This window comes from Dermacentor albipictus, chromosome 7, assembly GCF_038994185.2.
Source record: "Dermacentor albipictus isolate Rhodes 1998 colony chromosome 7, USDA_Dalb.pri_finalv2, whole genome shotgun sequence".
Classification (NCBI taxonomy): domain Eukaryota; kingdom Metazoa; phylum Arthropoda; class Arachnida; order Ixodida; family Ixodidae; genus Dermacentor; species Dermacentor albipictus.
The window spans coordinates 143,184,415-143,204,295 of record NC_091827.1 but is presented as its reverse complement, the minus strand read 5'-3'; the positions used below and the strand labels follow the sequence as shown (position 1 = coordinate 143,204,295).

The 19,881-nt window shown below is 46.2% G+C and overlaps 1 protein-coding gene across 3 annotated transcripts in view; it reads right to left on the bottom strand.

Moving 5' to 3' along the window:
- The window catches only part of Polr2I (RNA polymerase II subunit RpII15), a 68,737-nt gene that overhangs the window by 23,160 nt on the left and 25,696 nt on the right, over positions 1 to 19,881 (bottom strand). Inside the window, exon 5 of one of the 3 annotated variants that reach the window (XM_070521138.1) lies at positions 14,622 to 14,669. The exons of the other annotated variants lie outside the window; for them this stretch is intronic. Within the exon in view, the coding sequence (XP_070377239.1) occupies positions 14,637 to 14,669 (33 nt within the window). The 3' untranslated portion in view covers positions 14,622 to 14,636. Of the gene's footprint in view, positions 1 to 14,621; positions 14,670 to 19,881 lie in introns of those variants that run through there. 3 annotated transcript variants of the gene reach the window in all.

The following is a 19,881-nucleotide window of genomic DNA, read 5'->3' as shown; positions in this document are numbered from 1 at the left end:
GCACTTAGATGTGTCAATTAATGATCAGAAGGACCTACTCTAACGACTCAGTACGTTTGTAGAAAATCGCCGAAATCGTTTCAGGGTCCCTTTAACTTGCATAAATTACTTGTCTTGCAAAAGAAGTTTGTTCGGCTGCTCTTTAATGTCCCCTACAACTCTCACACTATAAGCTTATTTCGGGAAGCCAACATAATTTCTGTGTTAAAGCAATACCAGTACAATTTAACAACTGCATTTAGGCAGGAAATAAAACTGAACTGCTCCTTTCTACAAAAACTTCGGAGCCTTGAACTCAATGACAAAGTTTATGTTATCCAGCAGGTGGTCACAGCCAGAACAAATTATTTAAGGGAATAGCTGTCATACACAATGCCAATGCTTCTAAATAAATATAATAATCTAGGCGTTGATATCACGCAAATAACGGCCCAACAACTGCGAGACGTATGTGCAGGATTTTTAAATTACTGATTAAGTGCACTTCCTCTCGGTTAGTATGATATAAAGAGTGTATATATGTTTCTGCATATGTGTGTGTATGTATATACAAGTATATGAATGCATGTACATATACACACACACATATATGTTCAGCGGCGCCTACTTTTTTCATTTGTATTCACCATGAGAACTACACAAGCTACCTAAGTATTTTTGATCTTGACACCAGTGGCTCTGTATGTATATGGGTATGTGTGTGCATGTGTATATGCGCATATGTGGGTACATGTGGGTATATATAAGTATAATGGATATGCGCATGCATGTATGAATTGTTGTTGTCGAATATTCTGTATGGGGGCTGTGGGTCTCGTCAAGCTGCCTCTACTGGACCAGCTTTTACTTGCAGCCACCTCCATCAAGTAGATGGAAATAAAGTTATTATTATTGCTATATTCGCTCACACATCATGACACCGCTGCTGCTGTGTACTGCCACATCGAAAAGGGCAATCTTGAGAGGGACGCTCAGTCAACTGCATGGTTCTTTGACAAGATGCACACATGGTTTACACTAATCCCATCCAGAACCTGGAAACAGGCCGAGAGACATCTTGGTGCAAGAGGCGATGCCTTTTTTCAAGAAATAATTGGCCTTGTTGAAGCAATGAAAATTGAAGGAGGCAGCCGTGGATGGAAGCCAGTGGAGACAGGAACCATCCTGACCACAATGGCAGCCATGGAACTGCAGGAACACCTTGTAGTGAAAGAAGGGTTCCACTTTGTGCTCCTTTCCAGACTAGGGCAGGATGCATTGGAAAACTTCTCAACAATAAGAAAGAAGAATCCCGTTCCATCTCCTCGCGAATTCAAGTCCGCAATGCGCACTGCCTCTCTTGGGCAGTTTCTTTGGTGGAACCCCAGAGGGAACTACGCATGTTCAGACGCAGAGGAACTAATCGAATTTCCTGACAAAGTACAGCAGCCTTGTTCTGCTATTATATATCACCCAGTACAGACAGCGGAAAACATGGAGTTAGATCAGGCCTTCCTTTATGCGTGCGATTATGCTGCACGAAACGTAAAAAAAAAACTGCAGCACTTGTCGCATATGTGCAGAGGCTATCGCAGGTGAACCTCTTGATGCCGCAGAAAACAAAATTCCACTTGAATTGGCATCAAAAGCAGCACAAGGTTTGCTGAAGTATTGCGAGGCCTCATTTAAGATGCATGAGCAGAGATCTTTAGATGGCAAGACTCAGCTGCAGCATCTCCCAGATGAAATTCTCAAGAACACAGTAAATGCAATACCCACTTGCCATGATGTACCCCGCAAACTAGTGAATTGTTTTTTGAAGATGAGGATGCACATATTCTGCAACCACTGAAACGAGACAATCAAGAAGGATGCTACAACAGCCAAATGCAGCAGCAGAAGCATTGGAATGCATCAAGCAGCTCAAGCCATTCGATGACTGAAGAATGGTTGAAGAAAAGGAAGTGCTGACTGTCGCCTTTCTCCTGCAATTAAGTGTTTGTGCATGTGGCACTTTTCGTTGCTGTCTGTGATTCAGTTTTCAGAAGCGATTGTGAAATGACGGTCCAAAAATAATACAGGACTGCACGTAACAGAAATATAGAACGCCGGGAGAGCAATGCATGAAATCAAGCTAGTCATTACACTCTAGTCAGATTATTCAGACAGTTGGGAATGTGATATTTAGACCTTTAACTGGATTTTTTTTTTTCCGTGGTGGTTCAGTGGGCATTTCAAGATACAGCGAAGTTGTTCCTACGTCTCAAATAATCAGCTAGCACATTGTGAGGTCACATGGTTTAACATGAGGTTCAAGTGATACACTGGGTTGAGTGTCTGCAACCACGTAAAGACCATCTCCTGCGACCACCAAAAATTATGTGTCAAAGATGCCTCAAGATCTAAGTATAGCAGGAAAAAGCATCTGAATGCATCAAGCTGCAAAAGCCATTAGAAGACCAAGGAACTACGTTATTACAACGCTGAACGGAAGGTTGAAGGAGAGTGCAAGCTTGCAGTTGAAGACGATGTTATGGACTTGCCTGCTCTTCCATTCCCTTGTATATAACCTGTAAACAGATTTCCGTTTTTTTTGCTCCTTGTATATTCAGGATGTTCTTGCATTTGCCGCAAGGTGGACGAGCGAATGCCAAAGAAGAGGTGAACCATGTACTGAAGGGTATAGCAGATGACACATTTAACCTTCTCGTGTATAAGAACTTTACCAGCAGCGATGACAAAGGGAATGCCAGCGTTTCAAAGAAGCTAAAAGCTGTCGAATTGTGCATCAGTATACCAGTCTTCCAAATATAGCCGCTACAACATTGTGTGAAGACCATTCCGCACCTCAGCTGACCACGTCCGAGAGCATTGTAAGCATCGTTTGCTGAGAGATAGACACCACGTCGTTGGTGGGCTCCCAGATATCTGCCCCTTGGCCATTTACACGCCAGAGTTGTTCGCCTTCACTATCACCTATCGACCTTGACTACTGGAACGTTGTCGTCTTGCAATGATTTTTCACCTTTTTCACCAACTGCCTTACCAAACTTCCCAAATATGATCTGTACTATCATCCGCCTCAGCACGCCGACCAGTTACATCGGTTCCTTGCCTCGTTCAGCGAAATGTTTGACCTGAATGGTCGCCCTTTAAGTCCGACCTCCATTGAGAAGCTTATAATATAATTGACATTTGGGGTGCCAATCCAATTCACCGGAGACCATACCATGTGGCCTTGGATGAGCCCCAAGTGATTGAAACGGAAGTAGAACAGATGCTTTCTCAAGGAACCATTAAGGCATATTCCAGCCCGTCGGCATCACCAGTAGCCCTAGTTAAAAAGGACAAAGCCTGGTGCTTCTGTGTGGATTACCGGCACCTGAACAACATAGCAAAAAAGACGTTTACCCTATCCCACGCATCAATGACATCCTCGACTACCTTCACGGTGCAAAGTATTTTCCTCCATTGTCCCTCGTTCAGCTACTGGCCAATGGCTGTAGACATCAACAGCGAGAAGACGGCCTTTGTAACACCGAGCGGTGTTATGGAATATAAATGCATGCCTATCGTGACATGCAGTTCTGGAGAAGAAAGCACTGGGTATCACCTCACTTCTATTATTCCAGAGTTATAAATTGGGTGCCTTTTCTTGCTGTCTGTGATCAAGCCTTCACAAGGTAATGCAAAACAATGGCCCGAAAAGAATGCGGGAGCGCACTTCAGAAAAACAGACTGGCCGGTAGGGCATTACGAGAAATCCGTCAGTTTGTTGCTATCTAGTCTAGTACCTAAGTGGGCTATATGTAATGTCTTTAAAGTGCTTTATGAAGTACTGGCAAATGTAAAAAAAAAAAATGAAGGGAAGGAAAAGCAATATAGTAATGATGTTCGATAGACATTTGTCATAGCATTATCTAGCAGATGACACGCACTTCAGCATTCTCAACACTTGTTGCAGGAACTCTGCAAAACAACTTTAGATTTGTGTTATAAAGTGACATACATGAGATCAATGGTCTTATGGATTGCTCTACAAGCTGTATGCTGTGAACTGAAAAGTGAAATAAATTCAAAATTTTCTACTGGTCTTGAAATAGTTTTGCACACAGTTCTGCTTTACTTTGAACGCATTTGACCAGGGTGGGGGACTAAAGTTCCAATTTCTATAGAGGGACAAATTTTTCAACTGCGAGGTCTGCTTACTAAGGAAACCTCTGTACCATTCTGCTATGCCAGGTGGAAAGCAATGGTCCCTGTGATGAGACTTCGTCCAGCTAGATGATCTCCACAGAACATATTTGATTTTAATGCCCTGCACTGCAGAACAGAGCACTCGGAAATTAGTTCTGTGGAAGCCCACAACGTAGAGGAAGAATTGTGAAAGAGAAAGTTTGTCATCCACCCAAGAGTAGCCGAAGCAAAAAAAAAAGTTCACTGACGTGGCTGCTTGGGTGTGTTGATATGACATGACTGAAGCTTTTAGCACACAGGACTAGGACGAAAAGCAGGCATGAAGCACATGGGCACTGACTATTTTGTCCTGTCGTGCGCGAAAAGCTTCAATGATGAAAGAAGCCCATATAGGTACATCTTATTCGAACAGTTTAGTTTGAAGCACGGGACCAGCATGTAGACGAATTTGAAGCACGGGACCACATATAGGCAAAACCCTGTTGCACTTCACGCAAGTATGATAACTCTTTTAGGGATAGAGCGATATGACAGTTTTGCCACACAGGTATTGCCTAACCGGTCGATGAATTCTGCCTTGATAATTCCCCACTGTGTGGCAAACCAGTCTATCGTATCTCGCAAGAAGCTATTGTACTTGCACGATGACAAAAAACTCTGCAGGTTGTGCATGCGTGATGTGGAGCAGGGTTTTGCTTCTATATATGGTCCCATGCCTCAAAATAAACTTGTAAGTCGGCGCTTGTGTGCTTCATATCTACTTCTCATCCTAGTCTTGTGTGCTAAAAGCGTCAATTATGAAAGAAAAGCTCATATTGGTATATTCTGTATGAACTTCCATTGTAGCCTGGGTGACAGTTAGCCTTTAAGAACAGAATATTGTTACGTGTAGCTGCAGGAAGCTAACGGAGGCCAAAATGGCGACGCTATCAAGCCGGCACACATGTCGTCTTCTTTCTCCTCAGTGCAGCCACACTGTGGCGGCTGTTCTGTAGCATCACCCCCGGCTGTAGAAGCACCGTCCCAGTGCTTAAGCTACACATCTACGGTGAAAGGTGTGTGGTATGGTTTTAGTCTCGCCACGTGAACGATGTCACTTGCAGCTGATGATGACACTGAGAGGTCGGCGGGGATGATTTCATACGTGACATCTGTCACGGTAAGGGCCAGTGTAGCGCGACAGCAGCTTTACGGAAAGGCCCACACGTCGAATGGGTGGCCAGAGAAGCACCAGAGAACTCGGAGAAAAGTGCACGTCGCGATGGTGCACTGGTGCACGCAGTGCACGTCGCAGAAGGGGCGTCCGTACAAGTATGGACAAAACTTCGCAATAGCCTACACAAGAGCGAGGCACTCGCGCTCTGTGATTGAATAATTGCGCTCGGCGGGTGACAGAAGTCGGCTAGCATAGGCTATAACGCAATCATGTCCATGCTGGCATTGTGCTAACACTGCTCCTATGCCGTGACCACTGGCATCAGTTCGAACTTCCGTTGAGGAAGATGGGTCAAAGTGGGCCAAAATTGGAGGCGTGGTAAGGAGAGTAGTTAGCTGCGAAAAAGATGTGGCATGGTCAGGACCCCAAGAAAAAGGGGCGCCTTTCTTCAAGAGGTTGGTAAGGGGACATGCGATGGTCGCAAAATCCTTCACAAAGTGTCGGAAATAAGAGCACAGCCCTACGAAACTACGAACGTCCTTCGTAGACTTCGGAACAGGAAAATTCGCAACGGCGTGAATTTTGTCCAGATCGGGTCGCACGCCTCTGGCATCCACGAGGTGTCCAAGGACGGCGATTTGGCAGCGAGCGAACTGACACTTTGATGAGTTCAACTGGGGACCGGCGCGGCGGAACACGTCAAAAATCGTTGAAAGACGGTCTAGATGCGTGTCGAATGTGGGCGAATAAATGATGACGTTGTCCAGATAGCACAAACAGGTGGACCACTTGAACCCCTGAAGCAAAGAGTCCATCATTTGTTTGAAGGTGGCGGGCGCATTACAGAGATCGAAAGGCATCACCTTGAACTGATAAAGGCCATCAGGGGTAACAAAAGCAGTCTTCTCTCGGTCAATGTCGTCGACGAATATCTGCCAGTAGCCGGACCGTAAGTCGATAGAAGCAAAATAGGTGGCACCGTACAGACAGTCTAGAGTATCATCAATACGTGGCAAAGGGTACACATCCATTTTTGTGATTTTGTTCAGGTGGCGATAATCTACACAAAAGCGCCACGTTCCATCCTTCTTTTTGACAAGTACGACGGGAGACGCCCAGGGACTACAGGAAGGCTCGATAATGTCCTTTGCAAGCATCTTTTTGACTTCCTGTTGGATAACAGCTCGCTCCGATGCAGAAACACGATATGGACGTCGGTGAATAGGGTTCGCATCGCCAGTATTTATGCGATGGGTCACGACGGACGTTTGACCTAAGCGTCGATTGTCAAAGTAAAAAATGTCGCGATAGCCTTCAAGAACGCGGCAAAGAGCTTCAGCTTGAGCAGGTGTAAGGTCAGAGGAAACCATCTTCTCAATGTCGACGTCAGTACCGTGCGATGACATCACGGCATGGGCTGAGCTGTGACGATCTTCCACTACAAAGGGCTTGATCTCATCATCCTGCAAAGCGCTAATTATAGCCAAGGAGATCCCCTGAGGCAGAACTTGAGCGGTTAGCGCGAAATTGACAAGGGGAAGGCAGGTGTGGTTTCCAGTAATTTTCAGCACAGTGTGCGGCACGGTAACACCATGCGTAAGCGTAACGGCCGGAATAGGTGCGGCCACGTAATTGCCGTCAGGTACAGCTGGTGAGGACAACAAGTCGACGTGTGTCACAGAGTGAGGCGGTAGGGGTATGAAATCCATGCAGCTCAGATGGCTTGGAGGCGGATCCACAGGGTCGGCAAGAAGAGGCAAGTCAAGGCGAAGTGAGCCGGCCGAACAGTCAATGAGGGCAGAATGATTGGCAAGAAAATCCAGACCGAGAATGATTTCGTGAGAGCAATGCTCGATGACGGTGAAGAGAACTACGGTGTGTCTCTCAGCAATGGTGAGTCGGGCAGAACACATTCCCACAATAGCGACAGTCCCTCCGTCAGCGACTTGTACAACTCGGTTTGGGGCAGACGTCAGGACTTTCTTGAGCCGACGGCGAAGGGCAGCACTCATAATTGACACATGTGCCCCGGTGTTAATCAACGTGCACACAGGAACATTGTCGACGAGAACGTAAAAAAGATTCTTGTTCGTGGGTAAGGTGAAGCGAGGACTTCGTGCCAATGTCGTCAATGCAGCTTCACCTCCAGAAGCTGCACTATCTAGTTTTCTGGTCGGGGGTGCGACGAGTAGGTCGGAGAAGGAGCACGGCATGACGGGGGCGAGCGAGAGATTGACGGCGGGAGGGAGAAGGCGAGCGGGAGTAGTGGGGTCGTGTCAAAGATGTCGCAGGGTCAGATGATGGGGCGGGTATAGCAGGAGCGAAGGAAAAGGACGCGCTAGAGGGACGAGGGTGGTAATCCAGAGAATAGCACGTCGGAGAAGTCCAGCGGCTGCGGCAGTGGCGAGCGACATGTCCAATGCGTCGGCAGTTAAAACAGATCGGCTTGTCATCCACGGTTCGCCATTCGGAGGGGTTGCGCTGTCCATAAAAGGAGTAAGAAGAGCGGGGTGAGGACAGGCGTGGAGAACGAGGTTCTGAGCGTACGGAACGAATGGATTGCAGGCCGACGTTGGACAACCCTTGACGGATGACCGCCTGGTTGTGCCGCTTCGACCTCACGACGAATGATGCGAGTCAAGTTGTCACATCACAACGGCTGGTGGAAGAGGTCGTCACAGGATGACGTGGCAGCTGTGTTGGGAAGTCGCATGATGTGCTGGGATACCCGGCGGCTTTTAGCATGCTCGAGACGGCGGCACTCCTTGAGGATGGTATCGATGCTGGTGACGTTTGTAAACACCAATAAATTGAAGGCATCGTCAGCAATGCCTTTGAGGACGTGGTTAACCTTATCGTCCTCAGACATGTTCGGGTCAGCCTTGGCACAAAGGGCCAAGACGTCGAGAATGTACGACACGTAGGACTCGGTCGACGTCTGTACACGTGTGGCAAAGGCTTTCTTGGCATTGACTTGTCGACCAAACGGATTGCCAGAAAGGTCGCGGAGCTTGTTTTTGAAGAGATCCCAACTGGAGATCTCCTCTTCGTGAGTCTGGAACCACGCCAGTGGAGCTCCGTCGAGGTAGAAAAGAATGTTGGCAAGCATAATAGTCGGATCCCACCTGTGACTGGTGCTGACACGTTAGTATAAGCGGAGCCAGTTGCAACATCCGGACTGCCGACTAGGTTGAAAACACCAGGATCCTGAGGTGAGGAAACGGCGACGTAGGCCGGGGCTGCAGGCGGAGACGCTTATGTAGATGAAGTGCTGCCAGTAGGAGCCAAAGTTGCATTGTCGCCGTTGCGACCGCTGCGAAGCTCCATGACGGGTACGGGGAACGTCCACCTCCACCAAATTAATGTTATGTGTAGCTGAAGCTGAATGCTATTTACAATTTATTTACAAGGAAGCTAACGGAGGCCAAAATGGCGACACTATCAAGCCGGCATACACGTCTTCTTTCTCCTCAGTGCAGCCACACTGTGGCGGCTGTTTCGTAGCAATATATACAAAATGTAGGAATATGAAATGTTGACAGAGTGATACATGCAATGCACAGTATTTGTTCATACAGTAGGTAGGTAGGTTCAGTAGGTTCAGTAGGTTCATACAGTAGGAGTAGCAGTAGGTATAAGCCAATTTCAAATATACTTCACTAAGCTTGTATAGCTCTTAAAGCATTCAGAAAATCAACGCTGCTTCACTTCACCAAACAAATAGATGTCATTTCAACCAATAACTAAACTGCCGTACATCAAAATTTGAAAGCTTTGAGTAAAGATGAGTAAGTAAGGCTAAATAAAGCCCCTCCATCCTTGCTTCTGCCGGCATAAAACTTTGGAGGTGCGTAGATGGAAGCGCTTTAGCGCTGAGGCCATAGATGGACACAAGCGCGACAACACAAGTATGACACACCTACCACCTGAAAGACTGCCGTGTTCATCTCCTGAACACTCACAATAAAAAAAAGAAAAAATAGTCATCGTAATTTCACATTGCAACACATAATAAGCCGTACACCTTTGCTCATGCCACAACACACTAACATAATTCACTGTACACATCTCCTCGCGTCATGACACACACACAATTTGCTGTACACATCTGCTTGCACCACAACACTAACACAATTCGCAGTGCGCATCTGCTCGCATCACCCACACAATTCGCCATAAACCTTTGCACACATTACAACACGCACGCACACACACACCAATTCACTGCAAAACTCCACTCATATCACACCAGAAAAGCACACTTGTTTTCACCACGTCACTGATTGCCCTCCAAGCCAATTCGAACTTGTTACATTTCATAGCTTCACATCGCTGCAGTTCTTCATCCAGTGCACTCACTTGGGCCCTTCGTTACCTTCAATCTGCTGTACGAGACAAGGTTCAAACTCAGAATCCACAGCATAAACTCTATGCGTGTGCCGCACAAATTGGCATCGCGAACTCCTTCACTAAAGTCCCTCCATATGTGCTGGCTGGAGGGGCTTTATGCTTCAGGACAAAAGTGCAGCAGAATACATGCCCGGCACACAATACTGTGCTTGCAGTCTCTAGAGATGTGGCGGTCACCATAACAGGAATGCAAAGGGGACAAGCTGTTTTCCGCTTAAATAGTAGTTTGCAGTCGCTGTTTTCCAAATGCACGAAAATCAGCAGTGGTCTCCAAGCACCCAGGCACTACATTCCACTGTACGTTGTCTCTCGTGGCACAACCCGTCGCAGGTTGACACAAAGCAGTGAACACAATCAGATCACTATTTACAATAGGCGGTGGTTCTTGGATGGAATCGCATTAACAATTTAAACCGCAGCTGGTGCAATTAAAGCCTCTCCATGGACGCGAAAGTAAACAACACTAAAGAAACATAGCGTCACTTCCACTTGGAACAGGAAGCTGAGGCTACACAAGTTCCGCTTGACACCGAAAGCTAAGGAGGTGAGCGGGAGCGTGAAGGAGGAGGGTAAGTTGGCGGTACTTAAGTTGGTCAGCGGAAACGTGTATGGAGGGGCTTTAGTTATGCCTCGCATTCTTCGTTCCATCGCTCTTTACACGGTCCTTAACTTGTTTTCAAGCTTCTTTGTCAGACGGCAAGTTTCTGCTCCATATGTCAGCACCGTAGAATGCACTAACTGTACACCTTTCTTTTTAATGATAATGGTAAGCTGCTGGTCAGGGCTATACCGAATAAATGTGCTGAATGCAAGTACTTCACTGGTATATGGCACCTTGCACTGCCTCAAGGAGGACGCATATCTCCACAATTTTTTTTGCATGCATTTTTTCACAATCTTGCACCACCCTATTTTTGAACACCTTTGACACTTTTTTGCAAATATAATTTTTTTGTAATAAAATGTGACATTCGTAAGCTTAACGAAAAAATCCCGAGAATTGGCAAGTATGCTTGAGACCCCCTCTGAATTGAAAATTCAACCACTACACTACACTTCAACAATAACAATACACTTTAAGCTAAACAATGGATTAATAAAGTTATTAAGAAGGCATTATTTGCATACACTGATTCATCTGCATAACAAAGATAGTTTTGCCATCTTCTGAGAAGGTACTCTCGGCTTGTAGTTTGTATGCATTTTAGCTTGTGAATGCTGTTAGTACTGTTCTCAGTGTCATGCATCACTTTTCCCTTTAATTTTCTTTCTTCCAAACATGAATATTTCTTGAATGGGAAACATATTCATCCACTTGAGAGTAGCATTACACTATAAAAAGGACTAGCAGGGTTTCTCAGAAAGAAAACTTTGCAATTGAACAAAAATTCAGCCTGCTCTAGCAGATCAAACCCAGGACTGCCTTCAAGCTATGATGGAAGAGCCAAGTTGGGGTATATGTGTTGAAGTGAACTGCACTACTGAGCTACAAAAATGAGCAAAAATTATGCGGATCCAACGTACTGTGTGAATCGATGCAAGTGAACCTTTCTGCGTTATGTGTGTCAATGGATTACAATTGGAGGTGACGTTTCTGGTGAATGTTTAAGTTCTTCAGCATGTAGTGCAATAGGAGAGTGGCGAGTTGATGTAAAATATTACCTCGCATGCACCACTTGTGTGTGTCTACACAGTACACAATGCACAGCAAGACATGCTTTCTTGAGGCATTGTCATGCCTCAAGACCTGTGAAACCTGTTCATAACCTGTGAAAAGGTTATCTCCTTCATTACCTCACACAGCGCATCACAATTACATTCTGGAGATTTACATGCCAAACCTATAATCTGATTATGAGGTATGTGGTATTGGGGGACTCTGGATTAATTTTAACCACGTGAGATTCTTTAACTTGCACTTAAATTGAAGTACAGGAGCGTTCTTGCATTTTGCCCCCATCAAAGGTGGCTGTGGTCAGGTTCGATAGCAATGCTATAGCCACAAAGCTACTGCGGCAGGTACAGAAGCATTGATTTGATGGGTGGGTAATTCTGTAGTGTTGTCTACATGCTGCAGTGCTTTAATGCGGCTTTGAAGCTGCATGACCTGCGTCAGTTGTCCGCTTGACAAATTTGCACAGTTTATTTTTCACAAAGAGCAAAAATGCACTATACCGTAGCTCGAATTTAAATTTGTCCAGTTTGTTTGCAACAGCTGCTCTATCTAGTACAGTAAAACTTTGTTAAAATGTAGTTGGCGGGAATGTGGGAAAAGTACGTCCTAACCGGTTGTACGCCTCAACTGAAAACCACAAATTACCCGTGACTTACCTTTCAAAAGGGAAGAAAAAGTCATGAGTAGTAATGTTGACAACACACAGCTTGATTCTGAAGCAATGGATCAAAACTCGGTCAGTTTCAGTTGCCGCCGTGCAAGCCTTGCAGCGACAACAGCATCCTCGAATTCTGAGAGACCTCGGGCTAACTTGGCCACGAGGACTTTCTTCTGGGCCCATGGACATATCGGTCACAGCTTCACTAACTTCAGTCAGAGTCAGTCGGACCTGCATAGTCTGATTCGAAGTTGTCGTCATCATCGTTCTCAACATCTTCAATTGCACGAGTTGCAAAAGTGGCAACGATCTGTCTGATAAGTCTGGAGATGCTGCCACGTCGCTGTCAACATGATTCAAACTGCAGAGTGCCGGCATTCCCTTGTTACTCCAGCACCTCTGTGAGTAGGCTGTTGCAGTGGTCGGCACTCTTTTTGTTTTCGGCATTGCTCATGCGAACAATAAACTTCACTCAAGCGATGCAGTTCTAGACTGTAGTGGAATTCACTTGCTGCCACTAGTAGGCTAGGTGGTGTATTGCACCTAGCATGTCGATGCAGTACTGCTAGTTGCAGTCCATTGTTAGCAGCATTCTACCCAGCAAGTTCTTGTATAGATGCTTGACTGAGCGAATGATGCCCTGGCCGAGGGGTTGTGCAAGCGCCATGGTGTTCAGCATCAAAGATAACTTCTTTGATAACATCAAAGATAACTTTTACTTTATTTCTCCTGAAAATCAAAAATGGCAGTCCAGGACGTGCCAACAGCAAAATAATTCATGAAAGTAATGGCATTTAAGATGTGTCGCATGCATCTTGAAGCTATTCTGATTGCAGTCAGGTTGCAAGTTTGAATAACAGGCTCAAAATGCTTTAGTAAAATAACTGGGAAGGTAGACAGTTGTATGTACATGCTCGGTGCGAGTATGTCGTTTTATATAGTGGGTTCGCTCCTTTTATGATTTTTCACGGTGTGTTGCACAAGGCATAATTTTTAAGTGCCTGGATAGGTGTATTTCAGGGCTGCTAAACATGAAACAGTTGATGTTCGCATATGTAATGTTCTATGACGAGTTTTCGCATCATGTCCATATTCTGTAAACTTGTGAAAATTCTTCATTTAATCTGCACTGTATGTATGGTTAAAGTACCTCAGGTTCGCATACTGGCTGATAAATAGCAGTGGCAGCTTTTCACTTCCTGTTGTGTTGACCACGAAAGCAACCGACAGCCTTTCTTTGAGACATGCTTGCCACCAGTGCAGTTTTCGCTCTTAAACGCCAACATTCTGTTGGGCAGAAGTCTGTAAAAGAGTGCCGACTGGTCCACGTTGGAAACGTCTTCCACGGCATACTTGGCGAGTTTCTGGAAGCGGCCCATTCTGTCCTTCTACGGCACTTCTGTGGTCTGCATGTGCTGCCTATGTGTTGTGACACACTTTAAACCTTGCTAGCCAACCGTTGCTGCAAGAAAAGTTCTCGCAGTTGGCTAGCAAATATTTCTGCCTTTTCGGTATGTACGGGCCCGCTGACTGGTAAGTTGTGCGCCCTGGCTTTTTCAGCCACAACATCAAGGCCTCTTCAACCTCTGGAAATCCCTTCAAGCGGCACCTCTTGGTGTTAGATGCAGCGCCACTCCTTAGCTTTTGCGGTGCTTTCCATATGCCACAAACTGTTGTCAAAGGCAGTCCCCATGGATGCGCGATGGGGGTTTTCGTTGTTCCAGTTTCAATGCTATGAAGGATTTCTCCAACGTCTCCTTCATGCTGACTATGTGATTTTCTTGTCCATTCAGCTTTGGCATGGCTCCGTTTGGCATGGCTCCCGGCGAAATACTCGGTCGATGCTGAACCACCCTGAATGATACCACTCCCTAGGAGCAACACTCCTAGAATGATGTCACATGCGCAATGAAATATCCAGTCGCCGCAGAGCCATCACAAATGACACCACATCGATGACACACTCAGAAGGTGAGGGTGGTGGCTGCTGCGATGCGGCTTTTGGCTAAGCCATGCTCTCCACGCGTGGCAACCCGATCTAAAAGAGAAAGCCCAATCACCCTCGCCAACATCGCGGCATCGATACAAGGTGTCGAGGTTGTCTCGTTGATTTTTTTTTCGTAAGTGAAAAAAAGGAGAAAAACATTTGCAGTGCAACATGCTGCTTGCCAAACTGTGACTTAGTGAAAATGGTACGCACTAACAGGTATGCATTCTACAAGCCACTACACCGTAAGTCAACACATTGGGTTCATTGGGGGCTTGGCCGTAAACTGTAGCAACTACGCATTAATCGTAACTATGTCGTAGGGAGGTACACATTAACAAGGTTTTACTGTAGTAGAATTTTATTGCTTTCTTATACATGCTCTGAACCACCCCCTGATGTTGAAGCAAGAAGCAAAGAAAGCTTTGCTTTAACACTTTTGTCCAGTGTCAAGAGCGTCCTTTTTTTGTAATTTGTTCTTGTGGCTCAGCAGCAGAGTTGACTTCAACATTTCCATGGTGGTCTCACTTAAAATCTGCACTGAACAGGCCTTGCACTGCTTCTAGCATCCTGGTTAGCACAGATGAGTCTTCTCAAGTGTGATCCCCTGACCAGAAAGAAGCTTTCTTCAATTGCAAAGCTTCCTTTCCAAGAAATTTTAATGGGTCTTCACGTGTCACTGTAAATGTGTTCACCACCACTTTGGGACCTATTGTGGATGGCACACGTGCCTAGGTATAACATATTTGTGCAGTGCAGTAGTTACATAGTTTTTTTTTATTTCTTTAAGCTTCCTCTTCTTTTTATCAATACACATGCACTTCATTATGAATCTTTTACTTTTACATGCGGCACACAAGCAGCAGTAAACTTAGAACAGAAGACACTAACAAGCAACACATTTTTTAGATCACAGTGAATGTCTGTTGATGTTGATGAAATTTTATGTTGTGCCTGCATCAGGAACTTGCTTGAAGCAAGTACCCCTATGGCATCCTTTCACAATCAAAAAGCTTACGACGTAAAGTTTGGAAACTGATGGGCGAATCTTTTTTGCAAACAACTTTTCGTAACACTTGACGCAACATTTGTAATGTGCTAAAACGAACCCAAAGTCATAAACCTAACAAATAATATGGGAGGATTGGCAGGTAAGGAATGAGCATGCTAGCTGTCCATAATAGCACATTTTTTACATGCAGTTGTCATCAGTGACTACTGTGCAAGAGATTACGCATGCTGACCCAGCCCGAGGTCACTTAGCAGCAGCATATGGGTTCACAGACTACTTGTGGCAAACATCAAGTGCCTAGTTATTACGCTGTTTCTTTATGTGCTTATTAGGTGGGTATTAGGTATTAACGCAGAAAACAATGAGTTTTTTTGTGTGTTTGTGTTTGTCTGTTGTGTTGTCGTTGTGTTCCATGTTGATTCAAAGAATGCGCCCAGCTTTCCACCTTACTACATCACCTGTGTAACACAACTGAAATGGCTGGTGAACGCAATGTTCACTTCATTACAATGAACAGTGCATTGCCTGAGCACTAAATGCACGACTATTACGTGAAACACAGCACATGCAGTTTTTAGCCCTTACAGTGACAGATAGTACCAGTGTTTCACCACAGCAAAATTTACTTTTTTTTTTGTCTCCTCTATCACAGACAATGCATATCTCCGATTTATTCTCGACAAAACATGCAAGTAATGTGCACAACTAATGTGCACAAGTTAAATGAGATTTCTTTATTATTTGTTCATACATGAACCGCAGTGCTATTGAAGGCCAACTGTAACAAAATTATGGACCACGTAAAGAGCCCAGTTTCAGATAATTTAGAAAATTTTATGCTTGAAATAAGAGTGCGTGCTTCACAACATGGTCACAGGAATCAATGTTTTTCATACCAAAACTGAAAAAACCGCCGCCATTACCACTTGCTAGAAGTGACAGGTCGTCTGCTTTCCTTGCTTGGATACAGTTTCCATGTATCTGCAAACAGCTCTCGCATGTCTGCTAGCTGCACAGTTAAGGCACAGATCCACACGTGGTGCAGTTACGCTTATCGGTGAAAATTGGATATTCTACAGTCTAGTGTGGCTGGTGCAGGGATAGAACATATTGTATTGCACAGAGCGCATCGTGCGCTAGCTTGGCTGACCAGCAGCTGGCCTATATACAGCTCACATTCACTAAAGCGAGCGTGTTGCGTTTGCCCTGTGGCAACAACTGATCGCCGCACTGCTGTAGGTCATGTTTAACGCGCAGGGTAACATTTTTGCAATCTCAGCGTCCTTGGCATGACCTATTCGACTTCACCGGTATGCCTGGTATGCTGGAAATGCCCAACTCGTCGACCCATCAGACAATTACAGCAATCTGTAGTAAACAATGATAAGCAGCTGAGACTCGACATGCCCAGGCTAGAGGGGTTCGCTGCTAAGTGCATGTAAACTCGCGGCTAAACAGGCCGAACTGTGGCCGTGATAAGCTTTCGCCCATCTCACTCTGGCAGCATTACATTCCTGCATGGCTTGCCGCCACAAATGCAGCTTGCAGTTCCTGCTCATTTCTAGCGCTGTGTCAGAAAGGCTTTCGTTCGTCTACTTAAACACATCCGATGTTGGGATGTGCGAAATGCCTTGAAGATGATGCGCTACAGGAAATGATTGCTCGAGAATATTGACATGTGTACTTGTCTTTATTGGGCGACACGTTTCACCGCCCAACAAATGTTATCGCACAGCGCAGGACGCGCTTGCATGTGTGGCAAGTTTCTGGAATGTTATCGATGGTTCCATCTACTATCTGTGACCGAAACTTGTGGAATCTGATTGCATGTGTGCGCGACGCGAATAATGTAAAACTTTGGGGAAGGCGCGCGCGTCCCAGCAATTAGTCTGGAACATTCGACGATTGATGTATAAAAGCCGACGCGCTTGACCCGTTGATCAGATTTTCGACAATCGCCGACTGTGTTCGCCGCTCTCATAGTGCTTTAAGTGTAGCCTGTTTTGTGGGCACAGGTTCGCCCAATAAAAGCTAGTTTTGCCTTTCACAGTATTGCTACTGTGTTCTTTGACATGACGACCACGTGACTTCTGGTGGAGGTGCTTCTCGTTCATGTACCAGACACCCCCACAAAGCTGTGACCCAAGCCCACACACGGAAGACAACACCAACATTGCCAAGAACCAGCGAGGTAGCCGCAGGCTGCAAGGACTGCCCCCGGAGCACGGACTTTTGCCTGAGATGACCCGGAAGATCGCCACCAAGTCCATCCCAACGGCAGCCCCAGCGTCCCCAGCGTCCCCCGTCGTGCTGCAGCAGCCCAGGGAGCCTCCGACATTCCACGGTTCAACGTTCGAGGTCTCGGAAAGCTGGCTTGAGACGTATAAGAGAGTCGCTACATTTAACAACTGGAACAGTGACGACAAACTGCGACATGTCTTCTTCGCATCGAAAGACACGGCCAGGACGTGGTTCGAGAACCGAGAAGCCACCTTAACAACCTGGGAACTGTTTTGAAGTGGCTTTCTGCACACATTCGCAAGCGTCGTGCGCCGAGAACGAGCCCAAGCGCTATTAGAAACCCGAGTGCAGCTACCTAATGAGACAATCGCGATTTTCACAGAAGAAATAAGCCGCCTATTCTGCCAAGCCTACCCGGAAATGTCCGAAGAAAAGAAAGTGCGCCTACTGATGCGTGGTGTAAAGGAGGAACTTTTCACCGGAATGGTACGGAACCCACCGAAGACCGTCAACGAGTTTCTTCACGAGGCCACCAGCATCGAGAAGACACTAGAAATGCGGAACCGGCAATTCAACCGCCGCACTAACTTGACAAACTATGCCGGAGTTCAGTCACTGGCCACCGACAACCTGCACTCGACTATCCGAGCGATCATGCGGGAGGAGCTACAAAAGCAGTTCCCTTCATCACAGCCTCAAGTGGCTTCAATTGCCAATGCCGTCTGTGAGGAGCTCCGACAACTCGGAGTAGCCCCTGAATCACCGCAGCCTCAGCCGCAAGCGATGACATATGCCTCTGTAGCCCGCCATCACATTACCCCTCCACGCCCACGGCAGGGCCCAGTGATGACACAGTTCCGTCGTCCGCCACCACCCTCGCTGCCAGCACGCCAACCCATCACCCCACGCAGCATTCCAAGGAAGACTGAGGTTTGGCGTGCCCCCGACCACTGTCCGCTTTGCTATCACTGCGGAAAAGCTGGGCACATCTACCGTCAATGCCCATACTGGGAGATGGGACTCCGAGGGTTCGCCGTTAACGCGCCGCGACCACAGATTGGCGAGCGACCTCGCGATGTCGCTGACTACCTCGCCGCCACTCAGTGGAGTCCTTGATGACCGTCCCGTTCACCATCACCAGGCCACTACCTGTTGCCACAGCGCCGACCATACACTGGCCAAGCCCGGGGCTGCTCTGCGAGCCGATATCCAGAAAACTAAAAGCAGCAACCGATGGAGGTGCGGTTGCGGTTCGTTGAACTGACGAAGATCCTCCGCTGCCGCCGAAGACGTCAAAGAGACCAGCTCGACGACAAAATAACGACACGCTGCCGTCCCGATGAAGTCAGAAAGGCAAAACTAGCTTTTATTGGGCAAACCTGTGCCCACAAAACAGGCTACACTTAAAGCACAACGAGAGCGGAGAACACAGTCGGCGATCGTTGAAAATCTGATCAACAGGTCAAGCGTGTCGGCTTTTATACATCAATCGTCGAATGTTCCAGACTAATCGCTGGGACGCGCGCGCCTTCCACAAAGTTCTACATTATTCGCGTTGCGCACACATGCAATCAGATTACACAAGTTTCGGTCACAGACAGTGGATGGAACCATCGATGACATTCAGAAACTTCCCACACATGCAAGCGCGTCCTGCGCTGTGCGATAACATTTGTTGGGCAGTGAAACGTGTCAGCTACCCTTGCATAATATACAGAATCCACAAACAATCGTATCTGGGTTTCAATACCATCACAAATATTATTAATAAAAACAAGAGAAGTGGTCCCACCATGGAGCGGAGCCTTGTGGCACACCAAATGTAACAGTAACATCATCAGACAAACTTCCATTCAAAACAACTGCTTGCTTCTTAAACAATAAAAATAATCTTAAAACAGTTGTGTTAGTGTTGATGTTAGCAAGTTTCTGCAACAAAAGTGAGTGCAACACCGTGCCGTACACTTTTTTTGAAATCCATAAATAGACAATGTATTGGAACTTTCTTACTGAGACAAGCAAGTTAAAAAAAAAAGAAAAATTGAGGAGGTTTCGTGGGGCAAGAAAAGCCCTTTCTAAATCCATGCTGGCATTCCTAGGTACCCAATGGAGTTCAAATGACAAAAGCAAGCTGAATACAACATATGCTAGATAGAGTAACCTGCAACATACAGTGAAATCTCCCCATAGCAAACTTCAGGGGATCGCGCCAAATTGTTTGTTATTCTGAAAGGTCATTGTAGTGAAAGCCCTAAAATTAACGATTATGCCCATCAAACTATCAGTTAGCAGTTGTCACTGTACGAGCTATCAACGAAAATGTCACTGTTGGCTCTCGGCCTGCCCTGTGACACACACAACTGAAGCACCGTGTAGTAAGAGTGGTGCATGCAAGAGAGAAACTGATGCCAAGAAAACCACCAACAGAGGAAGCTCCACATCACCTTCCCAAAGTGCAATGTTTCTTTTTGTTCGTTTTTCACATTCCTTGCCAATGACACTGCAATTGTCTCACTCGAGGGGGACACAAACTATTTCAAAATGCAAGCAGTATGGCATCCCTGCG